We start from the raw sequence: 15,047 nt of genomic DNA, 5'->3' as shown, positions 1-15,047 counted from the left end.
CTACAGGCAGTGCAGGTCTGGGGTGTGCACATGCTATTCTCTGCCACAGCCCCGAGGCCGACACACTCATTGCCATTTTCAGATTTCTCACTTCTAAGTTTTGCTCAGCTGAAAAGAGGTCAAAGAAGGCTCTTCTTGAAGTTGCCATTTAGACTCGTGCTGGCTCAGGAGTATTTCTTTGTCCAAGAAAACCCATTCCACCACCGTGGCCCCCAAAGCAGCCCAAAGCGTCTGCTGTCTCAGAGAGCAAAGGGACGGAATGCTGAAAGCATGCTGGATCAAACTGGGCATTTCATTCCAAATCTCAGGGCAGGGAGCCATTCTCACTGGAGTCCCCCACATCAGAGAACTGCACACAGACTAATGATTACACCTCTGAGCCTGCAAGTCCTGAGGACAACTGCTGCTACTCCGTCTAGGAGTTGGTCCAAAACCACAGTGGATAGTCTCAGCAGTGAGGCTCAGATTAGTTGTGTGGATTTCAGTGAGTCGACATGGTTTATGAGTAGAAAACAACGATGTGGACTGTCCAGTCTGCTGATGAGCACACGTGGCACCTCCCACCGCAGGCAGTGTGCCGCCTGGGCTGACCTGTGGCGGGGAAGTGCGGCCGGAGTCTAATTAGCATTCCCACAGCAAGCATGAGACGCTGCCGTGCATTCTATCACCATCTAATTAGGAAAAGGACAAGGCCAGGCAAAGGAGACAGGCAGGCAAAAAGAAAGCGAGCTAGCTAGGTAGACAGACGGATGGATGGATGGACGGACGGGCGGACAGATGGATGGACACAGGCTTGCCTATCTCTTCCCAAGCCTGCATTATTCACATTTCACCTACTTAAATGGGGAAATAACTAGAGATATTTCTTTTACATATGCTATTGGAGTTTATTACTCATTTCCAGAGCGGACACCCCACTGGCTGGGCATCAGTCAGTAAAGATCCAACAGAGATAAAATAAGAGAAGGTGTATCCATATCCAAATGACACCTGTCAGCCCACGAACGCTGCTTACCTCCAAGGCCAAGACCACGACTCAGCGACAGTGGTGGTTCAGACACGGTCTTGCTCACCTGCTTTCTAGCCTTCTCCTCCCTGGCTTGGGCTTTCATCTGCTGAACTTCCAAAGAATCAGCCTTCCTTCTCCTCATAAAAAGGTCATGGTTCCCGATACAGAGCTGGAGAATCTGTGGTCGGAAGCAATGGAAATGTTAAACCCACAAATTTACTTCACTGCCTACCAGCTCACCAGTGCTACGGCATCTTGGTCCCAGGGCTCTTGGGGGCAGCAGGAAACCTGAGAAGTAAAGCACAGCGTGAAACACCAAGGCCCTCCCTACTAACGTCCTCCAGTGCTCTCCCCTCCAGAGACAGACAAAATGGAGGTGCCTCAAGTGTGCCAGGGGGCAAAAATTACAAGTGAGGAGAGAAACAGGTGACACTTCGGCATGTCTTCTGGATGCATCTCATTCTCCTAAGTTAAGATGTGGCTCTGCGGCTCAGAGAGGCTAGGAAAGCTCATTCAGTAGGTTGGGCTGGGACGACAGGTTATTCATGTGGAAAAAAAGAAACTGGATCCCTCCCTTACACCGCACACAAAAATCAGAAGAATTAAAGATTTAAATGCGAAGACAGAACCCTTGAAATTTCTAGAAGAGAATATAGAAGAATATCTTTGTGATCATAGGATAAAAAAAAAATGCCAAAGAAGACACAAACAGTACAAAGGATTAAGGAAAAGATGTATATTTTGTCTATATTAAAATCAAACATTCTTTGTTAAGGCATTAAAAAAGGAGGAAAAATAAGCCACAAGCTGGGAGAAGATATAACCAACAAAGAATATAAACCACCCAGAAAATACTAACCAAAGGAAATGAAACAAGCGTTTGACAAAAGAGACAATAAGTCTGGGGAGGGTATGTGTTGTAATGAGCACTGGGTATTATATAAGACTGATGAATCACAGACCTGTACGCCTGAAACCAATAATATATTATAATGTTAATTAATTGAATTTAAATTAAAAAAAGAGAGACAATAAGCTTGGCCAAAATATATTCAAAAAGATGTTCAACTTCATTAGTAAATATAAAGATGCCCATTAATATGACACTGAGATACCATTTCATAAGCACAAGAGTGACAAAAAATTTTAAAAGCTGATAATAAAAGCATGGAAGATATCAAACAAAAGAAAGCTGCACCCACTGCATTGGCTCTGTCAGTTAACTCACCTTTTTTTTGGAAAACAACATGGTGTAATCTTGAATCTGGACATACGCTACAGCCCTGCCCCTGTACTCCTAAGCAGATAACTCTCTAGAGAACCTACTGCATGTGTGCAGCTGGAGGCAGGTACAAGAATGTTCATAACAGCCTTGTTAAAATGGCAGAGAAGTAGAAAGCACCTAATTATTCATTAATAGGAAAATGACAAATAACACACACACACACACACACACACACACACACACACATATATATCCACAAAAGGAATACTATACAGCAATGAAAACAAGGGGGATCATATCTTGAAGCATCAACATAGCTACATCTCAGAAAATAATGTCCCAGGGGCGCCTGGGTGGCTCAGGTATTAAGCGTCTGCCTTCGGCTCGGGTCATGGTCCCAGGGTCCTGGGATGGAGCGCCATGTCGGGCTCCCTGCTCAGCGGGAAGCCTGCTTCTCCCTCTCTCACTCCCCCTGCTTATGTTCCCTCTCCCACTGTGTCTCTCTGTCAAATACATAAATAAAATCTTAAAAAAAAAAAAGAATGTCTTAAAAAAAGTGACAGAAGGACAGTTGACAGCACTTGGTAAATTCCAAAAGTTCACAAAACTTAATAGTATATTCATTTTGCTATATATTAAGTCAAGTTCTGAGGAAAAGCAAAGGAATTATAGGCACACAGCTCAGAATGGTGATCACCCTTGGGGAGGCGGGTGGGGGAAGCCAGCAGAATGCTAACATGAGGGGTTCTAACAGTATTGGAAGTGTGCTATTTCTTAAAGCTGGGTAGTGGGTAAGTAGATGTTTATTTTTGCCCTTCTTTATACCTAATACACATGATCCTTATCCTTTTATATGTAAAAGGTACCTCCATAAAAATAATTTTTTTTAATTCCACATTATAAAATTTAGGTTTGACTCGCTAGGTTAAGCTAAAGGGAAGAGTCTTTCAAGGTTTATTGGCAAAGCGTGTAGCAGGTGAGCTATCATTCTACACCTCACAAGGAATTACTCTGATACTCTCTCAAAAAAGGCACTCAGTTTCTCAGAAAAACTACAGTTATCAGTTACAAAAATCAGGATCTCAACTTACCAGCTTATTAACACGAAGCTTTGAGGAGTTAAATTTGAAGACGTCGATTTTCTTATCCAATGGTTTAATAGTAAACTGAAAGAAGGAAGCAGAAAACAGTTTCAGTCTGACAGCCTAGAGTGTGAGCACCAACTGGGAAATTCCACAAAAGCAGCAACCACACTGGCAAAGATCCAGCATGAGGCTATGCCTTGTCCTGGCTTCCTGGTGCCCGGGCACTAAACCACGGTGAATTATAAGCGGCTGAGAGCGCCAAGTCTCGGGCTGTGGAGGTTCAGGACCCAGGAAGGTGTATTGTCAGCACCATCTTAGGCTTGGAAACCTGAAATGCCAGCCTTCGATGGGCCGCACAGTGAGGACAACACTGGGAAGCCCACTGCAAAGATGCAGGCCCTGTTCTGCCTTCAGGAAGCTCACCACCTAGCCAGAACTAGATTAATGACAGTCAGTTACTTGAGAAATTACATCATCTATTAGTGCCTCATTGGGCGGCACAAATCACAAATGTCATGGGGGTTCAGCATCGATCTACCATAAGTAGGAGGGGAACTTCAGCTGGTCATAGACAAAGAGACAGGGAAGCTAAAAGATTGGACGGAGGGCCATTCAGGACAGGGCAAGCAACAGAAATGAGGGGCAGATAAGGAAATGAGCTGTGTGGGTGTGTGCGTGTGCGTGTGTGTGTGTGTGTGTGTGTGTGTGTGTGTGTATTTGACGTTATTAACCCTCTGACAACTAAGATGATATCATGGGCTAAGACTGGGAGGAAGGCAGGGGCGGGCTGGGGGTGGACAGTCAGAGGGGCTGGGGTTTGATGTGGCAGCATATAGATCATCACTCCGGGTTCTGAACATGGGGATTATCAGCTGAAAGCTGTTAATAAAAGGAATAAAGTGTGAAAAAGAACAGACAGTGGTAGAAGAGGGAAACAGTTCCTGAAATCAAAGGGGAGAGAAAGCTGAATAAGGACAGGGTGGTAGCGAAGTAGGAGATCCCAGGGCCAGACCGCTAGGCAGGCAAGAGCAAATGGAAACTGCTGTTCTCAACCATTCCTGATCAGACCAGACAGATCCTCCATTTCAAAGGTGCACTTAAAAAATGGGGTACCCATTCCCGAGAAAGACATGCTAAGCAGATAAATACATCTGGGAAGAGAAATTCTTGGGTATTTCTTCGCATGTTATTTTGTCCAAGGAGGAGTTAGCACAATGAGGAAAATGATCCTTCGGTTAGCTTTTGGTCAAGCTAACTTAGAAGCACTATTGCTCTTGTGTAGGCTGCTATTTGTGAATTTCATGAACTTATTTTTGGCTCTTAAGTCAAACCCCGGAGCTGTCAGTGGGAAACCACAAGTAGTGGGGAAACCACAGGCTCTGTGCTGTGCCGGGATGTGCACAAAGAATCAATGGATCACTTAAAATAAACCAACATTTCTGTTTTGACAGCACGGCTGTCATGCATAACTACTAAGACTACTTCCTATTATGTCAAGTCAGCTTGAGGTCCTCTTACTGCATGAGTTATTGACCTGATGGAACATGATGGCGCCCTGCCCCTGGAGTGGGTATATTAGAGTTTATTGTGTCAGGTCGTACTAGGCGAGACTTTAATCCTTGAGTTCTGTGAAAAATGAATGTTTGGGGAGCCTTTAGCACACAAAAATATGCGAATATGCAGTAAACAGACTTTATGAAATTAGAGATGACAAACTACCATGCCACAGCACACCTACTGCTTTAAGTTATGTGGAGCTTTCAATTGAAGTACTTTAAAAAAGAAATACCTAAGTGCTCCTCTTCTGGGCTATAGAAACTTTGAGAGCCAGAATGTTTTGAATTAAGAAGCTCAATCTGTCTCATCAAGCATGGCCAAGGAGATCTCAACCACATTATTGGAAACCAGGAGCTTGGGATTCCCTTTCTCAAGTTGCTATTTGGGAAGGGAAAACAGGAAATCTGCTCCAGGTGGGGGCTCTGCAGGCAACCACATGAGCTGTCACTGTTCCTTACTCGACACTCAGCATCTCAACAGTGCGGGCACCAGAACGTCACTGAGCGCCGTCTGGGCCCAGTGCCCTGTGCTCTCAGGACTCACCCTCTATACCCCCTACCGGAAAAGCGCCCCCACCCACCGCCTCGGCTATGACTTCAGGGAACATGGAGCTCCCCTCACTGATCACAGCTCACCTGATTCCTCTGCATCTCCACTTCCTGATGTGGCACAGATACCCCAAACCTGGCCCCTACTCTTGCTGCATGTTCTCGGGAGGAGGGAATCAGAGTTGGGGTGAGAGCACTCGTAAGTGGAAAAGCGGAAATGCAATGGGTCATCATCACGTGCATCATTAGTCCCTTCCTCTGTAGGCCTGTCTTACAGCAGTCGGGGCCTTGCTTGACTATAATTTCCCTGAGGGGTGAGACTGGATTTTCTACATCTTTGTTTCCCCTATGAAACCTAACACAAAGCAGATGCTTGATAATTCCTTTAAAATTAACAAGAACAAACGAGTGAACGAATGAACATAAGATTAGTGTGTTTGGGAAAGGTCACCATCCTGTATAGAAATATCTGACTTCTTTTTTTTTTAAGATTTTATTTATTTATTTGTCAGAGAGCGAGAGCAAGCACAAGCAGGGGGAGCGGCAGGCAGAGGGAGAAGCAGGCTCCCCCCGGAGCAAGGAGCCCTATGCAGGACTCGATCCCAGGACCCTGGGATCATGACCTGAGCCAAAGGCAGACGCTTAACCAACTGAGCCATCCAGGCATCCCTAGAAATATCTGACTTCTAACTTAAGAGTGTTCAGCCAAGTTATTCAAACTTAATTATTCTCAAATTCTCACAAGTAGTTTTGATATCCTTATTTATATCATCGCTGTGAGACACACACACACACACACACACACACATATACATACACACACACACACACACACATATAAGGAGATAAAGAGATAGATATCCCCACCACATGTATCAAGCACTGGACACTGAGAGAGGGCTTAATGTCCACCACACTTAAAAATACAAAGAGAATTTCTCACTAGAAATAGAAAGGCAAGTAATAGGAAAAGGTTACTTTCTGGTTTGTTTACTATTCTTTGGAGGTTCGTCTGGACAAGTTGGGCTCCCCAGCCTCTTGTTATTCAGCAGGGGGGTTTAGCGATGCCATCTGAAAATAGGCTGCCAATACTGTTCTGTAAACAGAAAACAACAACCCCAAACCCAAAGCCTGGGGATTAAAGGATTTTACTGGTAACAAGGAGCAGTCTGGCTAGGGACCACTATAGCAAGGAGACAGGGAAAGGCCGCAAGCTGCGCTGCTGGTGGGTCTGCATGTGAAGCACGTCCTACCTCCTTGTCGCTGTACGAGATGTTTCGGATTTCATTCCATGGGAAGGAGATCTTGGGGGTCAGTCTGTTCTCAGGGTCATAGATGTGAAGGCCCAGAGCATCCACTCCAAGCAGCAACTCTGTGCCCTTTTTATTCTGTAGATTCAACAAAGATCAGCCACCGTCAGCTCCAGCAGAGGTTTGAGATTTTATTCAACTTCCCAAAGAACCTGGCACACACTATTATATGTGACAAGTTCCAACAGGTCCCAAAAGAAGTCACAGCAGCTATGTAACCCAGGGGGCCTCCAGCTTCCTGAATTGGGGCAGGCAGAGGCAAAATACCATTCTCATGACTCGTGTCCCAGAGGGATCACTGGGGCTTTCTGTTACTGGCTGGATGGCTAAAGTAGCAGCAATCTAAGCACTGTTACCTCCAATTAAATACAGTAGTCAACCCCCGCCCCCCTTATCTGTGGTTTTGCTTTCTATGGTTTCAGTTACCAAGGTCTGGAAGCAGATGATCCTCCTTCTGAACTACTGTCAGGTCACTAGTGTAGCCTAACCCTACATCACAACACCTAAGTGATTCACCTCACTTCATCTCATCATGTAGACATTTTATCATCTCACATCATTATAAGAAGGGTGAGTAGTACCATAAGATGTTTTGAGAGAGAAAGAACATATTCACATGACTCTTACAGTATACTGTTATAACTTCTTTTTATTGTTACTGTTAATCTCTTACAGTGTGTCTAATTTATAAATTAAATGTTTACAGGTATACATATATAAGAAAAAAAACATAGTATATATAGGGTTTGGTACTATTCACGGTTTCAGGCATCCACGGGGGGCCTTGGAAAGGTACTCCTATGGATAAGAGTTATCATACATGTAGAAAAAAGACCTGAAGAATTAAACATCTCTTACATTAAAAGAAAATGTAGTTGTACTACCAGAAAGTTTTTTTTTTTTTTAAGTAGGCTCCACGCCCAGAGTAGAGCCCAGCGTGGGGCCTGTAACTCATGACCCTGAAATCAAGACCTGAGCTGAGATCAAGAGTCAGATGCTTAACTGACCAAGCCACCCAGGTACCCCACCAGAAAGAAAATTCCAAGTGCTGCGATCAAATGGTTTTATTTTATGTTAAAACGTATTCTCAGTGTGATAAAGCAAATATAGTAAAATGTTAATTATAGAACTTAGACAGTGGGTATATATGGATATTCACTGTGAAATTCAACTTTCTTATATGTTTGAAATTATTATAATAGGATGTTGGAAAAAATATACCAAAATGAACTGTATATAAATTATACCTAGGGGTGCCTGGGTGGCTCAGTCGGTTAAGCATCCGACTCTTGGTTTCAGCTCAGGTCATGATCTCAGGGTCCTGGGATCAAGCCACAGTTCGGGCTCTGTGCTCAGTGGGGAGCTGCTTGAGATTCTCTCCCTCTCCCTCTGCCCTCCCCAGCCCTCCCCCACTTTTTCTAATAAATAATCTTTAAAAAAATCAATTATACCTCAATAAAACTGTTTGAAAATTTAATTGATTGCACATATGTTGGTTGGCAGTCAGAGTAGACAGAGGGCAAAGTGCCCTTGGCCCTCAGGTCACTGACCCAGCTAAGGGCCTAGAGCTACATCCTCAGGCTGGAGGCCCATGCACCTGCACTTGTGTAGTGGTGGAAGGAAACTCCCTGCACAAGGACCTAAAGCACCTGACCCATTGCTGACAACCAGGAAATCGAACCAGATTCAAGGGCAGCAAAACAGGTCTGCAAACTGAGAAGGTGCTCAGACTGTGATGAGAAGGACCAATCTAACAGCAGGTGTCAGGTGGACAAGTGAGTGCTCCAAGATAAATCTTTTTAGTCCTTCGAACACTCCCCAAGTCAGGCGCTATTACCAAGCCCTGAGAGAGATTCCTCTGTTTGTCTGCAAAGCTCTTAAAATTACTGCATTAACATAAGTGAGGCTTTGTGCTTTTAAGTGCGACAGTACATTTTGGAAAACGAGATATTTCATTATGTTTGTGACTAGTTTAAATTAAAAAAAAAAAGAAAGAAAGGATTCTACCCTCTGCTTTCTATCATGACTTCTAGAGAATAAACAGAGCGGCGGGACTCAAGCAGTCTCTTTTAAATTGTTTTAAGCACATAATTCCCTTAGCTGATGGAACTCGAACACAAAAGACCCTAAAATATCCATTATCTGTGTCTACTGTGTAACACAAAACACACACACAATTGTGTATTTTAGTCTGACTGCTGCAGAAATATTTCCTAATAAGAAACTGTTTTTTAAGGACTGTAAAATACTACTTTTCTAGAATCTAGATGGTGGGCAGATGGGCCAAGAGGAGTTATGTTGCCAAAACCACAGAAATGTGTTAAACTAGCCTGACCTTAAACCAGACAATTAGCAAATAGAAATTAATTAAACTTAATAACCTTTTGAATTATTATAGAAAATCTTTTTGTTTTTAAAGATTTTATTTATTTATTTGTCAGAGAGAGAGATAGCACAAGCAGGGGGAGCAACAGGAAGAGGGAGAGGGAGAAGCAGGCTCCCAGCTGAGCATGGAGCTCAATGCAGGGCTTGATCCCAGGATCCTGGGATCATGACCTGGGCTGAAGGCAGATGCTTAACCAACTAAGCCACCCAGGTGCCCCTCATACAAAATTTATAGGAACCCAAAAAAGGAAAGCAAACCGTAACTATGGTAAGAAAGGTGGACCACTGAGGCACCTGGGTGGCTCAGTTGGTTAAGCGTTTGACTTTTGTTTTTGGCTCAGGTCATGATCTCAGGATCCTGGGATCAAGCTTCCCCCTCCCCCCTGTGTCTCTGCACTGGACATGGAGTCTGCTTAAGATTCTCTCTCCCCCTCCCACCTCCCCCTCCCTCTCCCCACCAAAAAAGGTGGGCCACTCCGGGTGATTGTTTAACATCTACCTATCTGCAGTTTGGAACCAGCAGTGGAATACCTGAGCCAATGGCATGAATTCCTTTGGATGGAGCTCCTAGGTATGGCATCTAGCCGCAGAACCTCAGGAGAAAGATGCTCAAGAGGCCCACCCAGGGGGCACCTGGGTGGCTCAGTCGTTAAGCGTCTGCCTTCGGCTCAGGTCATGATCCCAGGGTCCTGGGATCAAGCCCCGCATCGGGGTCCCTGCTCCATGGGAAGCCTGCTTCTCCCTCTCCCACTCCCCCTGCTTGTGTTCCCTCTCTCGCAGTGTCTCTCTCTGTCAAATAAATAAAATCTTAAAAAAAAAAAAAAAAGAGGCCCACCCAGCCAAGATTGAAAACAGAAGCCTCTGGTGCAGAAGCAGTGGGTTCCCAGAGGACAGTGGGACTATTAATGGTCTGAATAGAAAACCAATTAGCCTGCTAGTGAGAACAAGAGACCCACCCAAACAAATCAGTAATCTATAAAAGTAGCTTTACTCTCCTTGTGCCCTGGGGGGAGAGTATTTACATGCGCTCCCTGTGGGCCAGATCTCATAGAGCCAGAAATAATCAACATTACACTCAGAGTATTCGAACAGGTTTCTGCTGAGCACAGGACCAGGCCCAAGTCTCCCTGGGGGCTCAACTGACACTTCATTTCCAAGGATCTAATTGAAGTCCAAAAATAGAAAATGAGGCTATAAGACCCTCTCCCCTTCCTCTTCTCTTCTCCTCCACTGAACCATTAAAGAGACTGCCAATCTGGAATAAGGAAGTAACCCATTTTAGCAGTCGGCCTCTGATTCAGTCTCTGTTTATACACAGGGAACTCAAAGAGGATTCAACACACCCGGATTGCAAAGTAGTTCACACCGTACATCTCCAGGTCCTGAGCTATCTTCAAATATTCCATTTCAGCTTCATCCCTGTGAGGAGAATGAAAGACACTGTCACCAGAGCTAAGTAAGAAAACAGAGGGCGGGCACACTCCCACCTGCGTGTAGGAACCCGCCGGAAGTCACCAGCCAGGGCAGATACCAACACGGCTCTTCCCAGCCCTGAGTCTATGAAACACTCCGAAGTCAAGCAGAATTTCCCATCCCCACAAAAGCCAGAGAATAGATTCATTACAGCATCTCTTGGCTTCAATTTCACGCTTTGCCCTTGGTAAATAATGACACCCGGCTCAAGGAATTCAAGAAAAGGACGTGATATGTTATCTTCTCCCCTCAAGTGGATTAGGATATGCAGATTTAAGTTGTTGCTTTATCTGATTGTGAACTTTCTTCACCTCGGTTTTGGTATTGAAACAATTCTCTCTGCAAGCTACCTGAGAGCTCTACCTGAGCGCTCTACCCTCCTGATTTTATTTCTTTGGGTGTTGTCAGGGGTTAGGCCAAGAGCTATCTGGGCTGTAAAACCCAAGCCAGGTCACCTACTTCTAAGCTGTGAGTCAAATTTAAAGTAAGCTCTTAAAGCAGCAATGACTTGCACAAAACTCCCAAATAGATATATTATTGAAATATTTTAACTTGATCTCCTTATGACTCTTCCCTCTCTCCAATCTCAAAATGCTCTCAAATGAATTTTTAAAAAAAAAAAATTCAACCTAAGAGAACACACAGTGTTGGCAGGCATGTGGAGTAACTAGAAAACACAACCTGCTGATGTAAACCGGTACAATTACTCTGAAAAATTGTTTGACATTATTTGTAATAGCAACCAAGAGACACCCCGATGCCCTCAATGTCCATCAACAGTGCAATGGATAACTCAGGCTTTATTAATATAGTGGAGTTCTGCACAGCAATGAAAATGAAAATTTCACTGCTGTTACATACCACAAACCCAAATCTCACAATATGATGCTGAGTAAAAGAAGTGAGACACAAAAAATAGAGACTGTCCCATTGCATTTATGTAAAGCTTAAAACCGGCACCACTACTCTATGGAATCGGGGATCCGAAGAGTGGTTAGCTTTGGGGAGGAAGGATGGGGAGTTATGGCAGGGGAGAGTCACATGCTATCTTGTCACCTGGTGTTACACGGTGTTTTCACTTTGTGATAATTCACTGAGCGGTACGTTTATGACTTGTCCACTTTTCAGTATACATATTATTTAAATTTTAAAAAAGCACATGACAGGAAGTTGATGTGAAGAAGAGGACAATATTTTAAAGACTAATGAAAAGATGATTAATTCCTACAGTGATCAGGAAAATGCTAACAAATACTTAAGACACAATATCTCATCTTTTAGATTACAAAAATCAGATTGATAAAAATGAGTGTTGGGGAGAGAAATGGGGGGGAGACATGTGCATACACTGCTGGTAGGCAGGTAGATAGGTATGACCCTTATGGAGGGCGATTTAGTGGCACCTGTCAACGCAAAATGCTCACATCCTTTGACTCAGCAACTCTTGCAAAGAATGAATCCTCAGAACCACTCATGTAATTATATAACAATATTAGACTGTATACTGCAGGAAGCAAAAATCCATAGCTACTGCAAATGTCATCAGCAAGGAATGAACACAAAAGCTATGGGATATGCATACACTCTAATCCTTAACATGAAACTGAATTACCAATGAATGCAGTGGGGCTGTACATCCGGACAGGCTGTGCGGCCTACCTTATACTGCACGCACCAGAAGAAGGATACACGCAAAACTGAAGACCAGCTACTCCCACCTCTCCCTTTTCCTTCTATCTACCTCAGTACTGCCTTTTGTTCAACAAGCAAGTCCTAATTTTGTAGTTCTTTAAAAAAAAAAAGCCCATATGGAAATGTAAACCGATAATAAAGCAGCCTCACCTGGCTCGGCCCCGGTGCTCTGCGTACCAGGCTGTAATTCTCTCCTCCCACATTTCTGGAGTCATTTGATACAGATTTATCACCTACCAAAAAATAGAGCAAAATAAAAAACACACACACAAAGAAAGTTTGGATATTGTTTGCTATTTTTATAATTATACCTCATTTTTACAAAACAGCAAAGCTTAGCTTCGAGATCAGACTAAAACAGCAAAGCTATTTTTAAAAAGCCACATACAGGGAGAGCCAGTCACATTGCAGGGTTGGTGTGTAAACAAGCACCATTCCACTTGAGTCACAACTTAGAAGGGTGCACCCCTCGCCCAGCTGCAGCCCCTCTTTCCTGGGCTGCATGTCCCAGAGGGAGGAGCTCGGCCAAGCTGCGTGTACTGCTGCTTCCTCCTGCACAAAAGCCATCAGAGGAGCAAGGGAAGTCAGGGAAAGGTGAGAAGCAGGCCTTTATTACACATGACAGATGAGTGGAGCTATAAAATCGGGAGCAGCCGAAGGGAGGGAAGGCCTGCTTCTGTGGCTAATGAACAAGATGAACACCACCAAGGATTAAAAACTACAACGTCCACCCCAATTCATCTCTATCCACCCTGCCCTGCTGCAAACAGCTCAGCTCCCCGGGCTGAACACATGTTGCTCCACACTCTTTCCTGGGAATCACTGGCGCTCACCCACCTTGAAGGAAACGAACATTCAAGGCCATGCTAGCTCTGGCAACCGCGAACGAACTCCACGTACCTTTGCTTTTTAATATGCTTAACAGAGATTCTACATTCTTTACTCAAGGTTGATTACAAAATATTTATTTAAATGATTTCGCCGTGTACTTCCAATATTCCTTGAAGTCCCTAAGTTAGCTTTTTCGTAGACCACATCTCTGCTGTGTTTTCCCAAACAGGGGATTGATTTCTTACCCTTTTTGGGAGCAATTCCTCTTGGGCCAAAAATCCACGCTTGTGAACAGAGGGGTCATAGTCACCGTACTGGAAGGAGAAGAAAGGGAGGGCAAGCGATTGAGAGTCTAGAGACAACTGCCATTTCTGAATGGAGCTTGACTCTGTCTTACCCCCTCCCAGCTTAAGGAGCAATTCTGTTCCAATTCAGTTCCAATGACAAGTCAAGATTTCAACCTTGCTAGTTTGTTATCCTTGAATGAAAATACAAAGCTGATTATATCTATGAACAGAGCTGCATAATCCCACGAGGGATGCATGGGTGATGTGCTAATAAGAATGTGACATTTGTATGGAAATGAAGCTGTGTTTTCTAACCCGCAAAGAAAGCAGTCATTACCAAAACATTAGCTTTTGAAAAGAAATAACAAAACACAACTGTGAAAGTTGTAATTAGCAATGTGTGATAAGAGTCTTACCTACAAATCCTTCTAAGTGGCTGGTAATTGGAGCCAATTGCTAGGCTGGGAGCTGGGAATAATGCAGGCAATAGTTTTAATACCTTTCATTCAGGCTCTGAAAAGTGCTTTGGAGAAATCTGATGCCAACGTTGTCATTCCCATTGCACAAAGAAACGAGTAAAAGGTTAACGGATTTTTGCTACAGAGCAAGTGACTAGTGGGGCCAGAAACGGGCCCTGTATTTTAATGTATCCGTTCATGGACAGTAACTTGGAAATTCGTTTTCTGATTTAAGAAAAAAATATCCCTTTCTTTCCGAGAAAACTTAAGTCTGACCAGGAAATAATAAAAAATGAAGGCATTTTTATCTTTTTTTTTTTCCAGAAAGAGAGAGTGTGCATGAGCGCGAGGTGAGGGGGGGCAGAGGGAGAGGGAGGGAATTTTATGCAGGCTCCATGCCCAGCACTGAGCCCAACACGGGGCTCAATCTCACGACCCTGACACCATGATCTGAGCCAAAATTCAGAGTCAGATGCTTAACCGACTTAGCTTCCCAGGCACGCCCAAAAATGAAGGCATTTTTTAGAAGAAACTATAAACATATAAAATCAAAGCCCGTCTCTTGGGATTGAACAATGTTCATCAGCAACTTTAAATTGTGCCTCATTCCCATACCACCCTACTAAAAAAGCACTATGAATTAATGTTTTTTAAGAATCTCATCATTAGGGGCACCTGGGTGGCTCAGCCAGTTAAGCATCTGCCTTCAGCTCAGGTCATGATCCCAGGGTTCGGCAATGGAGCCCCATATGGGGCTCCCTGCTCAGCGGGGATTCTGCTTCTCCCTCTCCTGCTCCCCCTGCTTGTGCTCTCTCTTCTCTCTGTCAAATAAATAAATAAAATCTTAAAAAAAAAAGAATCTCATCATTATTTTTCAAATGGCGGAAATGTACCGCATCATTTTTTGTGTTAAAGCAATTAATTTATCAAATTTAAATATTTAAAATATGCCACAGTTTCTATACCTATCTAGGCATGTGTTCATTTAAAAAAATCTGAAGGAACCTGGCCTCTCTTGATCTTCCAAAGGCCTGGGGATGTGATGAGTCAGTAACTAGACGGAGTTTTTTGGGTTTTTTTAAAGATTTTATTTATTTGAAAGACAGAGCACAAGCAGGGGGAGGGGCAAAAGGAGAGGGAGAAGCAGACTCCCTGCTGAGCAGGGAGCCCGACGTGGTGCTCAACCC

General features: G+C 43.9%; 1 protein-coding gene across 5 annotated transcripts in view; it reads right to left on the bottom strand.

Moving 5' to 3' along the window:
- The window catches only part of NF2 (NF2, moesin-ezrin-radixin like (MERLIN) tumor suppressor), a 74,641-nt gene that overhangs the window by 23,694 nt on the left and 35,900 nt on the right, over window positions 1–15,047 (bottom strand). For all 5 annotated transcript variants that reach the window (XR_012376433.1, XM_025858078.2, XM_025858074.2 and 2 more), the window contains exons 5-10: window positions 13,361–13,429; window positions 12,435–12,517; window positions 10,463–10,538; window positions 6,678–6,812; window positions 3,326–3,400; window positions 1,074–1,187 (exon numbers count right to left, since the gene is read on the bottom strand). Coding sequence is in view for 4 of the 5 variants with exons in the window: in XM_025858078.2 (XP_025713863.1) it covers window positions 1,074–1,187; window positions 3,326–3,400; window positions 6,678–6,812; window positions 10,463–10,538; window positions 12,435–12,517; window positions 13,361–13,429 (552 nt within the window). In the remaining variant the exon portion in view is untranslated. The remainder of the gene's footprint in view (window positions 1–1,073; window positions 1,188–3,325; window positions 3,401–6,677; window positions 6,813–10,462; window positions 10,539–12,434; window positions 12,518–13,360; window positions 13,430–15,047) is intronic.

Source organism: Callorhinus ursinus, unplaced genomic scaffold, assembly GCF_003265705.2.
Source record: "Callorhinus ursinus isolate GAN/ISIS: 27379988/994484 unplaced genomic scaffold, GSC_fseal_2.0 scaffold72, whole genome shotgun sequence".
NCBI classification, from domain to species: Eukaryota; Metazoa; Chordata; class Mammalia; order Carnivora; family Otariidae; genus Callorhinus; species Callorhinus ursinus.
This window is presented reverse-complemented; position numbering and strand designations above follow the sequence as displayed.